This window comes from Saimiri boliviensis, chromosome 6 (assembly GCF_048565385.1).
Source record: "Saimiri boliviensis isolate mSaiBol1 chromosome 6, mSaiBol1.pri, whole genome shotgun sequence".
NCBI lineage: Eukaryota > Metazoa > Chordata > Mammalia > Primates > Cebidae > Saimiri > Saimiri boliviensis.
Genome location: NC_133454.1, coordinates 115,335,658 through 115,350,440, shown reverse-complemented (window position 1 = coordinate 115,350,440; position 14,783 = coordinate 115,335,658). Strand labels below are relative to the sequence as shown.

Genomic DNA, 14,783 nt, shown 5'->3' with positions numbered 1-14,783 from the left:
TTTTCTCATCTTTTGCTCTGCCAAATTTGAATATCAGATAGTTTAACAAAACCATTTTTTAAGTTAGTCAAAGCAAAACAATATTTAAGTCTCTTCTGCAAAGCACCTCGCAAATCTTTTGCCTCTCTGCTTATAGTTAGGAATAGTAAGGTGAGCCGTTGGGGATATAGCTGACCTGCATTTTAAACATAGGAACAAAAGTTATTGGAAATCAGCTTCGAGTACAGCTGTGTTAACGAGAATTAGCTAGGTATGAGGGCTAGATTCTGGTGTTTGATATTATCTTTTTTACTTCCCTAGAATGTTTTGTGACCTCTAATTATTTGAGAAGTGTTTGTATTGAAGAGCTTGTCTTTTTACTGATCATATATTTTGGTTCTTATTTTTATTGTTTCTTCATGTAGGGGTCTTGTTCCTCGCCTTCTAGGTGACATCCTTTCTTTGTGGCTGTGTAACTCACTGGCCTACCTCGTCAATACCTATGCACTGGACAGTGGGGTATGTTGTGACCTTGGTGAGATGTGCTGGCCTTGGCTTTAATCTGGCAGCTAGATTAGCTTTTAAAGTAAGATGACAAGCTTTGCACAGTGGCAGTATTGTAGCTAGTTAGGTTTATCCGAGGCGTGATTATTGCTAATTGAAAACTTTTCCCAATACCTTACCATGACGACTTAAAATACAGTTGGCATTGATAATTTTTTATAGTTGCTATGGAGACTGAATTTAAAAAAAAAAAGTAAAATGACAAGTTTGCTACATGCCAGACTGAATAATTCTATAAAAATTATCAGTCAAATGTTCAAATGCTAATGAAATGACCCATACTGTGTACTATAGAATGGTCACCTTAAAAGTCCCTAAGATGTGACAGAGTATACCCAAGAGATTCAGCTCTGTGTTTGTTCAGGGCTTTAAAGAGATCACTTCTTTACTGATTCCTAAACTTTAGAGAACCTGGGAAAGCAGGACATCTTTATGGTATATCTGGGGATTTTCATCTAATCTGGACTATTAAGGGGGTGCCTATATTGGGCTTTCCAGAAACCTCAGCCTTTGAGAATCAGTATTAATCTAGAAGTTGTCAGCATTTGTGGGGCCTCTTGTACATAGGCAGCTCCATAGCATGGTGAAAAATTGAACACATCACAGGATATATAACTAAATCCATGTTGTAAACTTCTTGAATATAGAGAGGGACTTTCTTCAACACATCTGGTAGAAAGCTATCTGTGGCCAGGCGTGGTGGCTGAAGCCTGTAATCCCAGCACTTTGGGAGGCCGAGGCCGGTGGATCACAAGGTCAAGAGATCAAGACCATCCTGGTCAACATGGTGAAACCCCGTCTCTACTAAAAATACAAAAATTAGCTGGGCATGGTGGCGCATGCCTGTAATCCCAGCTACTCAGGAGGTTGAGGCAGGAGAATTGCCTGAACCCAGGAGGCGGATGTTGCGGTGAGCCAAGATCGCGCCATTGCACTCCAGCCTGGGTAACAAGAGTGAAACTTTGTCTCAAAAAAAAAAAAAAAAAAAGAAAGAAAGCTAGCTGTGGACAAAGGCAGTGAATTTTTCCCTTAGCTGTACTATAAATATGGTTTTCCAGGAACTATATTTCTAGGACATGGGAAAAGTTTGTCAGTCTTATTTTCTTTTTTATTTGAAATCCTTTTACATTCGTTCCTAAAGCCTTTTAGTATAATAAGAATTTGTCTGTTAATGTTGAGTCAGGTTGATCATTTTGAGCACTGCCTTATAATTCTAACAATCAGTGTTTTATGGTTTTGTCCTCAAAATTAATTTTAGCCAGGTGTGGTGATTCATGCCTGTATTCCCAACACTTTGGGAGGCTGAAGTGGGAGGATCGCTTGAGCCCAGGAGATCAAGGCTGTGAGATAACAGTGAGTTGTGATCTCACCACTGCACTTCCAGCCTCGACGGCAGAAAGAGATCAGATCCTGTCTCAAAGAAATGATAATAATAATTTTCAAGCAGTCAAACTGATAATTTAGAGATAGACTATATAGGCATGGAGAGCCAGGCACAGTAGCTCTAGCCTATAATCCCATTAACTCAGGAGGCTTAGGTGGGAGGATTGCCTGAGACCAGGAGTTTGAAACCAGCCTAGGCAACATAGCAAGACACCATCTCTTAGCTGGGCATGGTGCCTCACACCTGTAATCTCAGCACTTTAAGAGATCGAGGTAGGAAGATCTCCTGAGCCCAGGAGTTTCAGACTAGCCTGGGCAAACAGGGAGACCCCATCTCAAAAAAAAAAAAAAAAAAAAGATAATATCTCTTAAAGAATACTTTGAAGCCGGGCACAGTGGCTCATGCCTGTAATCCCAGCACTTTGGGAGGGCGAGGCAGGTGGCTCACCTGAGGTCGGGAGTTTGAAACCAGCCTGACCAACATGGAGAAACCCTGTCTTTACTAAAAATACAAAATTAGCTGGACATGGTGGCATATGTCTATAATCCCAGCTACTTGGGATACTGGGGCAGCAGAATCTCTTGAACCCGGGAGGCGGAGGTTGCAGTGAGCTGAGATGGCACCATTGCACTCCAGCTTAGGTGACAAGAGTGAAACTGTATCTCAAAAAAAAGAAAAAATACTTTGAAATAAGCTGGGCATGGTGGTGACAGAGTGAGATCCTGTCTGAAAGAACGAAAAGGAAAAAAGAATATATTGATCTGTTGTAGGGTTTTAGGCAATTAATTTAAGGCTGTTTTTCTGTTTTAGGTTTCTACCATGAATGAAATGAAGAGTTATTCTCAAGCTGTCACAGGAGTGAGTTTTTTAAAAACCTTTCAACCTTATAGGAATAGTTATGCTTTGTTTTGTTTTCCTTTGAAATCTGGCCTATGTCATCACTGCTTTAAGATAACTAGATGTCTCACTGGGACATCTCCCTCAAATTTGTTATATTTGTCAAAGGTAAGAATAACTCAGTTTTCGGCCAGGTGTGGTGGCTCACGCCTGTAATCCTAGCACTTTGGGAGGGTGAAGTGGGTGGATCACCTGAGGTCAGGAGCTCAAGACCAGCCTAGCCAACATGATGAAACCCCATCTCTACTACAAAAACAAAGTTAGCCAAGTTTGGTGGCACGTGCCTATAATCCCAGCTACCCGGGAGGCTGAGGCAGGAGAATCACTGGAACCTGGGAGGTGAAGGCTGCAGTGAGTCAAGATCATGCCACTGCACTCCATCCTGGGCAACAGAGCAATACTCTATCTCAAAGAAAAAAAAATAGAGAGTAAGACAGAGCCCCTGCCTCACAGCCCATATGGTTTGGTACTGCTCAGCTTTCATAGGGAATATGCCTTTCCTATTAAATAATATTGTTCAGGCCGGACATGGTGGCTCACACCTGTAAACCCAGCACTTTGGGAGGCAAAGGCAGGAGGATCACTTGAGGTCAAGAGTTTGAGACCAGCCTGGGCAACTGAACAAGACTCCATTTCTACAGAAGTTAAAAAAAAAAAAAAATAGCCAGGCATGGTGGCATGCGCCTATAATCCTAGCTATTCAGGATCAGAGAAGTTTTCTGGCTTTTTGTTAAAATGTTGGATGCAGTGATGTGTTAAGAAGAAGAAGCATCTCCAGGCTCAAAAATGGAAGTCTTTCCAGGGTACTGAGGAAGTGAGGCAAGTGTTAGAGTATCTCACCACAGTGGCATTAGACCTGTAAGGCAAAGGAAAGGAGAATAAAGGTTAGGAATACCCTAATAACAGCTGCCTTTTTTCCATTTTGCAGTTTTTTGCAAGTATGTTGACCTATCCCTTTGTGCTTGTCTCCAATCTTATGGCTGTCAACAACTGTGGGTAAGTACTTTGTATTTCTTATTCTGACAGGTGGAGCAGCCTTGTAGAAATTTAGGAAAGATGAAAGATCAGTATCAATCTCTGGTTGGTATTAAAAAAAAAAGGTGGGGAAAGAAAAGTATAATTGATATCGTTATGAGATTCCTAATTTTTTTCTCTGTATGCCTTATGCAGCAGCAGCCTCAATTTGTATTAATTAATTACCATTTTTTTTTTTTTTTGAGATGGTGTCTTGCTTGGTTGCCCAGGCTGGAATGCAGTAGCACCATCTTGGCTCACTGCGACCTCCGCCTCCTAGGTTCAAGTGATTCTCCTGCTTCAGCCTCCTGAGTATCTGGGATTACCACTGTGCCCAGCCAGTTATTATTATTATTATTATTATTTTTTTTTTTTTTTGAGACAGAGTTTCGCTCTTGTTACCCAGGCTGGAGTGCAATGGCGCGATCTGGGCTCACCGCAACCTCCGCCTCCTGGGTTCAGGCAATTCTCCTGCCTCAGCCTCCTGAGTAGCTGGGATTACAGGCACACGCCACCATGCCTAGCTGATTTTTTGTATTTTTAGTAGAGACGGGGTTTCACCATGTCGACCAGGATGGTCTCGAACTCTCGACCTCGTGATCCACCCGCCTCGGCCTCCCAAAGTGCTGGGATTACAGGCTTGAGCCACCGCACCCGGCAATTATTATTTTTTATAGATTTTTTTTTTTTGAGATAGACTCTCGCTCTGTTACCTGGGCTGGAGTTCATTGCAGCCTATACCTCCTGGGTTCAAGCAATTCTTGTGCCTCAGCTTCTCAAGAAGCTGTGATTATAGGCATATGCTACCATGCTGGGCTATTTTTAATTTATTTAGAAATAGGGCTGCAGTGTGGTGGTGAAGTCCTAGCTCACTGCAGCCTTGAACTTCTGAGCTCAAGTGATCCTCTTATCTCAGCTTCCCAAGTAGTTGGGAGTACATGTGCCCATCACCATTCCTGGCTAATTATTTTTTGTGTGTAGAAATGGGATCTTTGTTGCCCAGGCTGGTCTCAAATTTCTAAGCTCAAGTGATTCTCCTGCGTCAGCATCTTAAAGTGCTGCGATTACAGGGGTGAGCCACCACGCCCAGCCAACGTGTGGTTATTTTAAATCTTTGTCTTCTTTAGGATGAAAGTGACAAAAGAGTTATCGGATTTAATAACAACCCATACCTGTTTTTTCTAGGGGCTTTATGGAGAAGATGGGTTTTAAAGAACCAGAATTAGGATATTTAGCGGGTGGAAAGTTTCATGACCTTTTCTCTCTATTGATTAGAAGGGATGTCAGTATAATGGTAGACTCCACTGATTTCCAAGTTGTAGATGCCAAGTGACTCTACTGAGTTGGACAAAATTTTGTCTTTTTTGTTTTTGTTTTTGAGATGGAGTCTCACTCGGTTGCCCAAGCTGGAGTGCGGTGGCACCATCTCAGCTCACTGCAACCTCTACCTCCCAGGTTCAAATGATTCTCCTGCCTCAGCCTCCTGAGTAGCTGGGATTACAGGCACTCACCACTATGCCTGGCTAATTTTTTTGTATTTTTAGTAGAGATGGGGTTTCACCATGTTGACTAGGCTGGTCTCAAATTCCTGACCTTAGAGGTGATCTGCCCACCCCAGGCTCCCAAAGTGCTGAGATTATAGGCATGAGCCACTACACCCAGCCAAAATTTTGCCTTTTTGTTTTTCATTTTTTGAGACAGAGTCTCGCTCTGTCGCCCAGGCTGGAGTGCAGTGCAGTGGAGTGCAGCCTCCGCCTCCCAAGTTCCAGTGATTCTCCTGCTTCATCCTCCAGAGTAGCTGAGACTACAGGTGCCCACCACCATGCATGGCTAATTTTTGTATTTTTAGTAGAGACAGGGTTTCGCCATGTTGGCCAGGCTGGTCTCGAACTCCTGACCTCAGGTGATCTGCCCGTCTTGGCCTCCCAAAGTGCTGGGATTACAGGCATAAGCAACTATACCCAGCCTTGCCTTTTTATTTATTGCAAAATTCTGTTCCCATATGGTACCTGACATATCATTATGTTTTCTGGTTTTGTTTGTTTCCTTTTACTCCTGGCAAGCTGTGATGTTTTCTAATATGCAAATTAACTGCCATGTTTTAGCACAGTGCATACTTGAAGGATGAATTAATGTATTATTATTTACCGTTTTTTCAAGATGAAGTGATTATATCTCAGTAGGAACATATATATTCACTGTTTACATGTATTGTCATACTTAGTTTCTTTGTGAATACCAGTTAGTTTTTTTTTTTTTTTTTTTTGAGACGGAGTTTCGCTCTTGTTACCCAGGCTGGAGTGCAATGGCGCAATCTCGGCTCACCGCAACCTCCGCCTCCTGGGTTCAGGCAATTCTCCTGCCTCAGCCTCCTGAGTAGCTGGGATTACAGGCAAGCGCCACCATGCCCAGCTAATTTTTTGTATTTTAAGTAGAGACGGGGTTTCACCGTGTTGACAAGGACGGTCTCGATCTCCTGACCTCGTGATCCACCCGCCTCAGCCTCCCAAAGTGCTGGGATTACAGGCTTGAGCCACCGCGCCCGGCTTACCAGTTAGTTTTTAAAGTCCCTTTCCTTGCTCTCCTTTTTTGGAGATGGCATCTCACTCTGTCACCAGGCTGGAGTGCAGTGGCGTGATCTCAGCTCACTGCAACCTCCGCTTCCCAGGTTCAAGCAATTCTCATGCCTCAGTCTCCCAAGTAGCTGGGACTACAGGCACGTGCCTCCACACCCAGCTAAGTTTTGTATTTTTAGTAGAGACGGGGTTTCACCACGTTGGCCAGGATGGTCTCGATCTCTTGACCTCATGATTTGCCTGCCTCGGCCTCCCAAAGTGCTGGGATTACAGTTGTGAGCCACCGCACCTGGCCTTTTTTTGTGGGGGGGACAGGTTCTTACTGTCACTTAAGCTGGAGTGCAGTGGCGCAATCTCAGCTCACTGCAACCTTTGCCTCTTGGGTTCAAGCAATTCATGTGCCTTAGCTTCCCGACTAGCTGGGATTACAGGCATGTGCCATCATGCCAGCTCATATTTTTGAATTTTTAGTAGAGATGTGGTTTCACCATGTTGGCCAGGCTGGTCTTGAACTCCTGACTTCAGGTGATCCGCCCACCTCAGCCTCCCAAAGTGCTTGGATTACAGGCATGAGCCACCATGCCCAGCTACCTTTCCCTGCTCTTTAGTCATGTAAATGCTGTGTTTTGGAGTTTCATTTGTCCACAAATGAAAAGTCTAAATGTTTTAGGAATTAAGGTTGAAGTTTATGTTTGTTGATTTGAAACGTAAATATAGGGTAGCAATTGTCTTTTGGATGCTTGATCTCGCCTCTGCTCCAATATTGATTTGTTTCATTGAACAAAATGATCTGTCAGGGAATCTTCTGAATGCAGGAGAGTATTTTGACAAGGTTTATCAAAGTTCTGAGAGAATGTTTGAGTAATAGTAACATGAAAACTCCTGTTTTTTTCTATTTTAGTCTTGCTGGTGGATGCCCTCCTTACTCCCCAATATATACATCATGGATAGATTGTTGGTGCATGCTACAAAAAGAGGTATTTCTTTTTCTCTGTCTCTCTCATTTTAAAAAAATTTTTATTTGTTTGTTTTCTTAAATAATGTCTCTGGAATCCCAAGTTAACTCTTGTAGGTCACTCTAGCTGCCAGTTAATGTATACTTTACTATGCTGTATGTTTCACTTTGGTGTAACAGTAAAATGTGATGTTTAGAAATCATGAGCAGGAGTAATGAAGAAGAAAGATCCCTAGATGAGATCTAGAAGCCAATTGAGTGCTCACATTCAACTTAGAAATATGATCAGGTAGATAATTATCCTAGTAAAATGATGGCCTCGATTTTAAATTCTTTCTTTTTCCCAGACTCACCTTTTATAACCAATTGTTTGTCACAGGTATTGACAGAGCTGGTCTCCTACTTCTAGAGTTGTTAGTGGATGATTTTGCCTATATACCAATTTAGGGTTTGTTACTACCATGAGGTGTATGATCTGCAACAAAAAGTTCTTTATTACCTAGGCAAAGCTTTACTGGAAAATAAAACAATGGGCTCGGTGCTAAAATAATGTGCTGGGTGACTGGCTCCTGCTTGTAATTCTAGCATTTGAAATGGCCTATGTGGGCAAATTGCTTGAGCCCAGGAGTTTGAGACCAGTCTGGGCAACATAGTGAAACTTTGTCTTTTTATAGCAATGAAACCCCATTGCTACAGAAAATACAAAAATTTAGCCAGGTAAAGCACTTACAGTCCCAGCTACCCAGGAGGCTAAGGTGGGAGGATCACCTGAGCCCGGGAGGTCAAGGCTGCAGTGAGTCAAGATTGCACCACTGAACTTAAGCCTGGGTGACAGTGAGACTCTGTATCCTCCCCCTGCCATAAAAAAAGGAAAATAAAATAATGGCCAGCTATGGTGGCTCACACCAATAATTCCAGTTACTCAGGAGGCTGAGCTTGGAGAATCACATGAGTCCAGGAGTTTGAAGCCAGCCTGGGCAACACAGCCAGACATGTCTCAAAAAAAAAAAAACACAGTAGGCCAGGCACAGTGGCTCATGCCTGTAATCCCAGCACTTTGGGAGGCCAAGACAGGAAGATCACTTGAGGTGAGGAGTTGAAGACCAGCCTGGGCAACACAGTGTAACCCTGTCTCTACTAAAATACGAAAGATATTAGCCGGGCGTGGCAGCATGCACCTGTAGTCCCAGCTACTTGGGAGACTGAGGCAGGAAAATTGCTTGAATTTGGGAGGCGGAGGTTGCAGTGAGCCGGGATCGTGCCACTGCATTCTAGTCTGGGTGACAGCGAGAGACCATCTCAAAAAACAAAAAAAAAAAGACTCCATCTCAAACAACAACAACAAATGGATTGGCTATGGGCTAAATTTAGCACAGGATCACTTAAAATGGCTATCAGTTTAAAGCTTTTTTAAAGGGGGATCCACTTTTTAAAAGACTGCAGAAGAAAGTTTATAAAGAAGCTCTTTGTCACATTATTTTATAGCACTAGTGATACATTTTAAAAAGCCTTTGAAATCTGAATGAAAAGTCCTAAGTGTTGTTTATAGTTGCTCTTGCTCAGTGTGCCCACAAAGCCCCTCGGTGAATCCAAGCTAGAATACTTGAATGATTTCGGTATGGACCTACCATGAACATTGTACGTTTCATCCTGAGTTTTACTCTCTATTTTACCTTCTGTTGCACAGTCTCCCTGTGTGGTCCCTGTTTAAATGGAAAAAAAAAAAATAGCCTTTCTTTCCTTCCTTTTCTTACTAACCACTGTTACAGGAAGAAAGCAGATAGAGAATGGATTAGGATGTCAGACACACTTTCCCTAGGAACAGTTGTTCCTGTAGGGGCTTACAACAACAGCAAATCTTGATTAGGCATTTACTGTATACCAGATATGGTGCTAAGAGCTTTTCTTACATTAGCTCATATAATCCTCAGAACAGCTGTGTGAGGATAGGTGTCATTCTGAATCACCCATTTTACATATGAGGAAACTGGGGCTTAGAGCAATTTAGTGCAAATTACATAACCCAGGGTCACATGGTGTATATTTGGGAAGACTGGGATTTATACTCAAGAGTGTACTCAGTTGCACACACAACATTATTACTTTATTTACTTTTTTATTTTATGGAGACAAGCTCCATCACCCAGGCTGGTGTGTAGTGGTGCCATCACGACTCACTGCGGTCTCAAACTCCTGGGCTAAAGCAGTCCTCCTATCTCAGCCTCCCAAGTAGCTAGGACTACAGGCATGCTGCCACCACCCCCGTTCATTTTTTTTTTTTGAAAGTGTTTCGCTTTGTCACCAGGCTGGAGTACAGTGGCATGATCTTGGCTCACTGCAATGTCTGCCTCCCAGCTGAAGTCTCTGGCTCCAGTGATCTTCCCACCTCAGCCTCGCAGGTAGCTGGGATTACAGGCACACAACACCAAGCCCAGCTAATTTTGGGGGGTTTTTTGTTTTTGTTTTTGAGACGGAGTCTTGCTCTGTCGCCCAAGAAGGAGTGCAATGGTGCGATCTCGGCTTACTGCAACCTCCGCCTCCCGGTTCAAGTGATTCTCCTGCCTCAGCCTCCTGAGTAGCTAGGATTACAAGCACCTACCACTACGCCTGGCTAATTTTGTATTTTTAGTAGAGATAGGGTTTCACCTTGTTGGTCAGGCTAGTTTCGAACTCCTGACCTCTGATGGGCCACCTGCCTCAGCCTCCCTAAGTGCTGGGATTATAGGCATGAGCCACCGTGCCTGGCCAATTTTTTGTATTTTTTGTAGCAACAGGGTTTCACCATGTTGTGTAGGCTGGTCTCAAATTCCTGAGCTCAAGTGATCCTCCTGCTTGGTATCTGAAAGTGCTGGGATTACAGGTATAAGCCATAGCACCTGGCCTTTAATTTTTAAATTTCTTGTAGAGATGGGGTCTTGTTCTGTTGTCCAGGTTATTACTTTGATTATAAGATTTTATAAGTAGTCCTTTGAAACATGATCCCATTTCGTTAAGAAATAAATAGGCCAGGCTGTGCACGGTGGCTTACGCCTGTAATCTGAGCACTTTGGGAGGCTGAGGCAGGTAGATCACCTGAGGTCAGGCGTTCAAGACCAGTCTGACGAACATGGAGAAACCCTGTCTCTACTAAAAATACAAAAATTAGCCAGGTGTGGTGGTGCATGCTTATAATCCCAGCTACTCAGGAAGCTGAGGCAGGACAATCTCTTGAACTCAGGAGGCGGAGATTGCGGTGAGCTGAGATCGTGCCATTGCACTCCAGCCTGGGCAACAAGAGTGAAACTTCGTCTCAAGAAAAATAAATAAATAAAAAGAAATAAATAGGCCAGCTGAGGTGGATCACACCTGTAATCCCAGCACTTTGGGAGGCGAAGGTGGGTGGATCACTTGAGGTCAGGAGTTTGAGACCAGCCTGGCCAATATGGTGAAACCCGCTTCTACTAAAAATACAAAACTTAGCTGGGCATGGTGGTACATGCCTGGAGTCCCAGCTACTTGGGAGGCTGAGGCAGAAGAATGACTTGAACCTGGGAGGTAGAGGTTGCAGTGAGCCGAGATTACACTGCCACACTCCAGCCTGGACAACAGAGCGAGACACCATCTCAAAAAAGAAAAAGAAGTAAATGAAAGCTAGCACTTACTGAATGTTAGGCACTGTTCTAAGTGACTCATTTGATAACCCAATGACAGTGACAAAGCCAGAATCCAGTCTGGGCATTCTGTTTGCCCAGTGAAAGACAACCTATTAATAAGAAGAAACTGTAGTTAGTTCCATAGTAGCTCAGCCTTTCAGAGAATACAAATCCTTGTTCTGTAGTGATAGTTCCAGTTTTGTCCTGGTCATTTAAGTCATGCCTTCCAGTGCTGATTTGGATTGGCTGATCTCATTTTTTCGCTAGATATTATTTGTGTTTTTTTTTGTTTTCCAGGGGAATATGAGCCGAGGAAATAGCTTGTTTTTCCGGAAGGTCCCCTTTGGGAAGACTTACTGTTGTGACCTGAAAATGTTAATTTGAAGATGTGGGGCAGGGACAGTGACATTTCTATAGTCCCAGATGCACAGAATTATGGGAGAGAATGCTGATTTCTATACAGTGTGGCGCGCTTTTTTAATAATCATTTAATCTTGGGAAAATGGAGGTGTTTGGTGTCTGCCTTTTTTGTTCTTTTTTCCAGCACACATAACTTACCACTGATACTCCCCTTTTAGTTATTCTGAAATGGGATATTTTTGCTCCAGATTCTTATTTTACTTAACCAGAAGGGGGAAAAAAAGTTGTATTTTCCTGAAGGTATAAACACTTTGTCATGTGATTTTTGAGTCTCAGTTTAAGGCTTTGTAAAATGAAGAGTAGAATTACAATAAGAATAAGAAATAATTCTTTAAAACTTAACAAAATCACTACGTTAAACTATATGGGAGGTTATGAATGACCTTTTCTTGGGTAGACCCTAGAAAGTCAGTAGCATGCACCAGAATCTGCCTCCTGTTGTGCTTCTAAGCACCCTTCATTGACCTTGTCTCTCATACTTCAAGAAAAGGACATACATTGCTGTGTTGCCCTAGAAAGTCTGTGTGAAGATTTGCCCCTCAGTAATAAAATGTCACCGACAGGGAGCCTCTGAGTCTACCCTAGCTGAAGAGGCTGCCTGAAAAAAAATAAGATAAAGGTCAGCAACAACAAGGAAAAGGACAATTACAGAAAATACGCAAGATTTGGAAAGGAAGTATAATGGCACTTTTTTCACCAAAGGAAATTCTTGTTTTCACATAAAATATGAAAAGCAGATACTGAAGGAGTAGCCCCCTTCTCTAAGAGCCAAGTATTTACCAGTCCTTAAATTATACCATATGGTTCTAATTATATATAATCTTATGTTCTTCAGTTTTTTGTTTTGTTTCCTTTTTGTTGTTATTGCCGAAGGTGAGTAATTTTGCATTTCTGATGATCACCACGTTGGAAAGTATAGTTGTCTGGTAATGCCAACCCAAGTCCACATGAGTCTTAGGACACTGACTGCCTCACATGCCATACCCTCAGTTAAGCATGTTAACATTTATAGGAGAAAAAAAATCACTTTAGGAGGAAATAAATTCAACTCGAGCATAAAGCTTCTGTTTACTCAGGCCTTTTAAAAAGCAGGTTAAAATGCTCTAAAATGAGAAAGCTTGTGGTCTCACTTACTTATATAACTCACTGGGACGTTGCCAAATGAGTAAGCACTTAATTTGGTGCTTCTGAGACCTCTCTGTCAAAACAGCAGCACTGATAATATTAGACAGAATGAGAATGCAGGGGTCTTTTCCCTCTCCTGGGGTTTAGGAAGCTCATGAGGAGCTCAGCTTAAAATGTCTTTGATGTCTCTTCCTTTGTTTCAAAAGTAATGTCAATTTTATATACTATTCAATATTATTATCTGCATTTGTTTTAATATAAAAATGTTTGCTGCCTATTTTTTTCTCCCAAAAAAATCTTTAAGTAAATATGATCTGGGAAAATGTGCCATGTTTATCCTGTGGCTTCTGTGCACCTTCACGCTTGCCAATTCCTAGTTGAGAAGCATGTCTGACTCTGATAACCAGTCTACCACCAGAGGACGCCAAGGCCTCAGTTTTGCATGTGCAAATTGGGAGGCTGAGAAATTTCTCCAAAGGCCTGGGATTACTCAAAATACTAATCCAGCTGTTCCAGTCTTGCTGCATCCAAGCTATAGGTCTATTGAGAGTCCTGTACCTATGATCTTCCATAGTATCTTTTTTTTTTTTTTTTTTTTTTTGAGACAGAGTGTCGCTCTTGTTACCCAGGCTGGAGTGCAATGGCACAATCTCGGCTCACTGCAACCTCCGCCTCCTGGGTTCAAGCAATTCTCCTGCCTCAGCCTCCTGAGTAGCTGGGACTACAGGCACGCGCCACCATGCCCAGCTAATTTTTTGTATTTTTTTGGTAGAGACGGGGTTTCACCATGTTGACCAGGATGGTCTCGATCTCTCGACCTCGTGATCCACCCGCCTCAGCCTCCCAAAGTGCTGGGATTACAGGCTTGAGCCACCGCGCCCAGCCCATAATATCTTACTATAAACTATTAACATAAAAGTCTGAAGATACTCAGGGGTTAGGAAATGCAGGTCGGTGCTATTAAGAAACACATGCAAGAGCCAGGCGAGGCGGCTCACACCTATAATCCCAGCTACTCGGGAGGCTGATGCAGGAGAATTGCTTGACTGGGGAGGCAGAGGTTGCATTGAACTGAGATTGTGCTACTGTACTCCAGCTGGGGAAACGAGCAAAACTCCATCAAAAAAAAAAGAAACACAAGAAATAATGAACTTAATAAATAATATGAATTTAGGCCTGGAGTGGTGGCCCACATCTGTAATCCTAACACTTTGGGAGGCTAATGCAGGCGGATCACTTGAGGCCAGGAGTTCAAGACCAGCCTGACCAACATGGTAAAAACCCCATCTCTACTAAAATATAAAAAAATTAGCCGGTTATAGGCACTCACCTGTAGTTCCAGCTCTTCAGGAGGCTGAGGCAGGAAAAATGCTTGAACCTGGGAGGTAGAGGTTGCAGTGAACCAAGATTGTGGCACTGGATGATAGAGTGAGACTCTGTCTCTAACAAAAAACAAAAAACTAAGGGGTTCTCTGGTAAGCCACTTGTGAAACTGGTTTTCCTTGGTGGTACCAAGGTTGCAGTGAGCTGAGATCATGCCACTGCGCTCCAGCCTAGGTGACGGAGCAAGCCTGTAATCTCAGCTACTCAAGGAGGCTGAGGCAGGAAAATCACTTGAACCCAGGAGGTGGAGGTTGTGGTAAGGCAAGATCCCACCATTGCACTCCAGTCTGGGCAACAAGAACAAAACTCCATCTGGAGAAAAAAAAAAACACGTGGGTTTCCTGGAACTTTGGGGGATCATTATAAAAATACTAGGGTAGCCGGGCACGGTGGCTCAAGCCTGTAATCCCAGCACTTTGGGAGGCTGAGGCGGGTGGATCACGAGGCCAAGAGATTGAGACCATCCTGGTCAACATGGTGAAACCCCGTCTCTACTAAAAATACAAAAAATTAGCTGGGCATGGTGGCGCATGCCTGTAATCCCAGCTACTCGGGAGGCTGAGGCAGGAGAATTGCCTGAACCCAGGAGGCGGAGGTTGCGGTGAGCCAAGATCGCGCCATTGCACTCCAGCCTGGGTAACAAGAGCGAAACTCCGTCTCAAAAAAAATACTAGGGTAAAAAGGCAACCTTAGAATGAAATAAACATTGAACATAAGCCCTATATTCCATCATGTCTCTGTTACCTCAGCAAAGCTTGGCTTTACTGTAATTTCCTATTCTAGAAGTCTCTTCCTTCCCCTCTTCACAGTGACATGTTTCTATGTAAGATTCAGTTCTAGTGGCATCTCTGTGA

General features: G+C 43.1%; 1 protein-coding gene and 1 non-coding gene across 2 annotated transcripts in view; both read left to right on the top strand.

The window, feature by feature from the left end:
- The window catches only part of MTCH2 (mitochondrial carrier 2), a 31,963-nt gene extending 19,090 nt beyond the window's left edge, over positions 1-12,873 (top strand). Inside the window, exons 9-13 of the mRNA XM_039470794.2 lie at positions 405-498; positions 2,738-2,785; positions 3,753-3,820; positions 7,316-7,391; positions 11,299-12,873. Coding sequence (XP_039326728.1) covers positions 405-498; positions 2,738-2,785; positions 3,753-3,820; positions 7,316-7,391; positions 11,299-11,385 — 373 coding nt within the window. The 3' untranslated portion in view covers positions 11,386-12,873. The remainder of the gene's footprint in view (positions 1-404; positions 499-2,737; positions 2,786-3,752; positions 3,821-7,315; positions 7,392-11,298) is intronic.
- Positions 577-717, top strand: LOC120364715 (U4 spliceosomal RNA). The gene has a single exon (XR_005579870.1). It is a non-coding gene; the product is annotated as a U4 spliceosomal RNA (small nuclear RNA).
- Positions 12,874-14,783: the final 1,910 nt, after the last annotated feature.